At 69.0% G+C, this 2776-nt stretch overlaps 1 protein-coding gene across 1 annotated transcript; it reads left to right on the top strand.

Annotated features, from left to right (window-relative positions):
* Positions 1-598: 598 nt before the first annotated feature.
* Positions 599-1394, top strand: EMIHUDRAFT_373705 (hypothetical protein; the record flags this gene model as incomplete). The annotated part of the gene is made up of 1 exon (XM_005780277.1): positions 599-1394. A coding segment is annotated over one exon (195 nt), but the record flags the coding sequence as incomplete, so codon positions are not given.
* Positions 1395-2776: the final 1382 nt, after the last annotated feature.

Genomic DNA, 2776 nt, shown 5'->3' with positions numbered 1-2776 from the left:
CGAGATACTAATTTATTCACAGCTGCGGCGAGCGTGTGCGGTGTGACCCTCGAGCCAACCCGACCGACCCCCCCCTCGGTCTGCGCTCCGACCGAACCGGACCCCCCCTCCGGTTTGCGGTCTTCCGCGGCCGCCGACCGGACCCCCCCTGCGGTCGGTCGGTCTGCGCTGGGCGCTCAAACCGCGAAGTCGGCCTGTTCACTACAAGATGACGCTCGTATCAGAGCGTCTACAACCCCCTAGTCTCCGCCCCAGGCGCTGCTGTGCACTGGGTTCCGGCTCCTAGCCAGATGGGGGTCTGTTCCCACTGAGTCGCGCCAAAACGCCCTACCTACCTACCTATTGCGGGCGCCAACCGCCGGGCTCCGTGCCCCACCTACCTACCTATTGCGGGGCCGCGCAGCGAAGCGAAAAATACCCCTTGAGCCCTCTGTGAATAGGCGGCCTCCGCACCCGTCTCGGCTGGCGTCCCAGCCGCAGGCGACACGTCTGGCATGGCCCCGTACCACCCAAGACTGCTTTCAGACGCTTACGCCAACCTGCGCAATCGTGACCAGCGGAACTCGCGGACCCGAGGAGTCTGGACTTCAGCTGGCGAATCATGCCGCTCTCGGCACAGAAGCAGCGCGAGCGCCGCGCCGCGCAGCGCGCTGCCGAGGCTCAGGACGCGGCTCGCGGGCAGCGCAACCGCCCGGCGCCGAGCCGGTGCTAGGCCGCCTCCGCTGCGCCTGTTTCCTTGCGCGCCGCTGGACGTCGGCCGATAAGACCGCTTCCCTCTGGGGACCCGACTCCGCGAAGATCGCGCGCGCGTCGTGAGTGGCGGCGCGCGCGCGATCTCCGTTCCCGGGCACGCCGGTCGCAGTGGCATGGGCTCCCAGGCTCAAAAGCGCTCCCGTCAACAGTGAGCGAGCGCCGCCGCTGCTCCTCCTCCCGCCGCCGCTGCTCCTCCTCCCGCCGCCGCTCACCGAGACCCGCCGCCGCCGCCGCCGCCGCCGCCGCCGCCTCGCGCCTCGCCTCCGTCACCGCCGCCCTCCATCTCGCAGCGGCGCGTCCCTCTGAGATGGCGCGGGCGCCTCGCTCACCGGCGCCTCGCCGCCGCCCCCCCCCCCCTTCTCGCGCCGCTCCGCTCGTGGCCGCCGCCTCCCCTGTCAATCCCGCCGCCTCCCCTGTCATCCCGCCGCCCGCACCACCGCCACCACCGCCTCGCGCCTCGCCGCCGCCGCCACCGACCGCGCCCTCCCCCTGCGCCGCGCTGAGCGCGGTGCAGGGGGTGAGCCCCCGCTGCGCAGCCTCACCGTAGTGCACTGCGCTCTCCGCGCCCCTGACGATTAGTGAGGAGGTGGTGTTGCACAGCATGGAGCTCGGCGAGCGTTTAGCGAGCCCCTCAGCTAGTAGAGGGAAGAAGGGAGGGAGGGGCGTTTCGTTCTAAATTGATGAGAGGACTAGCACTCACCGCCCGCACACTGCCGCCCATCCCTCCAAATGGGCTTCTTGGGTGGAAAGAGATGCCACCGGCGGCTTCCCCGGTTACTCAAAACGGTCTGGTTGTGAATGCGAACAACGAAGGTGCGCGTAGCCAGCGCAGGGTTCGGGCTTTTTGCGGGGTATGGTATGGTAGCCTCGCGCAACCCACCTCGAGACCATACCCCCCCCGCCTGCTGACAGACCCAGCCTCCCGGAGACCGGGGATGGGCGGTCAGGACCATACTTGCTTTGTTCGCCCGCAGGGCCACGCACCCGCCTGATGCGCCGGACGGCGACGGCGGCGTCCTCCTCGTCGTCGCCAGACTGGCTTAGCCTTGCCAAGTGGTGCGCTGGCTGTGCGGCGCCTACGCAGCAGAGCGACTACTCCAAAGGCCAGCGAAAGCAGCCCGCGGGGCGCCGCCGTTGCAGGCGGTGCATGGACGCGAAGACGGAGCTCAAGTCCTTCGCTGAGATTCGGGAGATCCTCGACAAAAACGCGCAGGCGCTGGCTGAGTGGCGCGAGCGCATGGAGCGGCAGCGGGGCAACTCGAACCTTCTCGATCAGCTTCCTGCCGACAGCTTCGGACTGATCTGCGATGTGCTGTACCGCGACGATCCACCGTGGCTGGCGCCGCGCACGCGTCTCGAGCTGGCTGGCGAGGCCGAAAGCGACGACCCCGGCGACGAAGATTACGACGATGGAGACGATCGTGGAAGCGACGATGGAGGTGATGGCGGCAGTGATGGCGGGAGCAACGGCGGCGGCGACGCCGGCAGCGATAGCAGCAGCGACGCCGGCAGCGGCGACGGCAGCGACGGCGGCGGCGCCGGTGCAGAATGCGCGTACGCCGAGCGTTTGCGCACCGACCACGAGGCCGCGCTCCGCATGTGCGGCCGTCTCGCATGTGTCTCTCGTGCCGCGCGCGCACTCGTGACTGGATGGTCTGCGGCCGCCATCGAGCACCTTAAGATGCACATCGCCGTCGAGCCGGGCATGGCGTACGCGCGAGCCGCGCTGAAGCACAAGGCGCGTGCACGCGAAGACGAGGACGCGAATGAGGACGTGGATGCGGACGGCATCTCGCGTGGGCTCGCGGGAGTGGCGGAGCTGGACGGCATCGTCCTCGACAGCACGAATGCGATCACGCTCCTCCCGGGCCCAGGCCTGGCCGACTACCTCGATCGCACGACATGCGATGGGTACGAGGGGATGCGAAAGGAGTTCGGCAGGCTCGACCACAACGGCTACGAGGCGGCCGCGGAAGTGGAAGACGAGTGCTTCTTGCATGTCGATCACAGCCGCCGATTCGAC

This window comes from Emiliania huxleyi, assembly GCF_000372725.1.
Source record: "Emiliania huxleyi CCMP1516 unplaced genomic scaffold EMIHUscaffold_2192, whole genome shotgun sequence".
Taxonomy (NCBI): Eukaryota; Haptophyta; order Isochrysidales; family Noelaerhabdaceae; genus Emiliania; species Emiliania huxleyi.
Note: the sequence above shows the minus strand (reverse complement) of the source record. Positions and strands in the feature narration are given on the sequence as shown.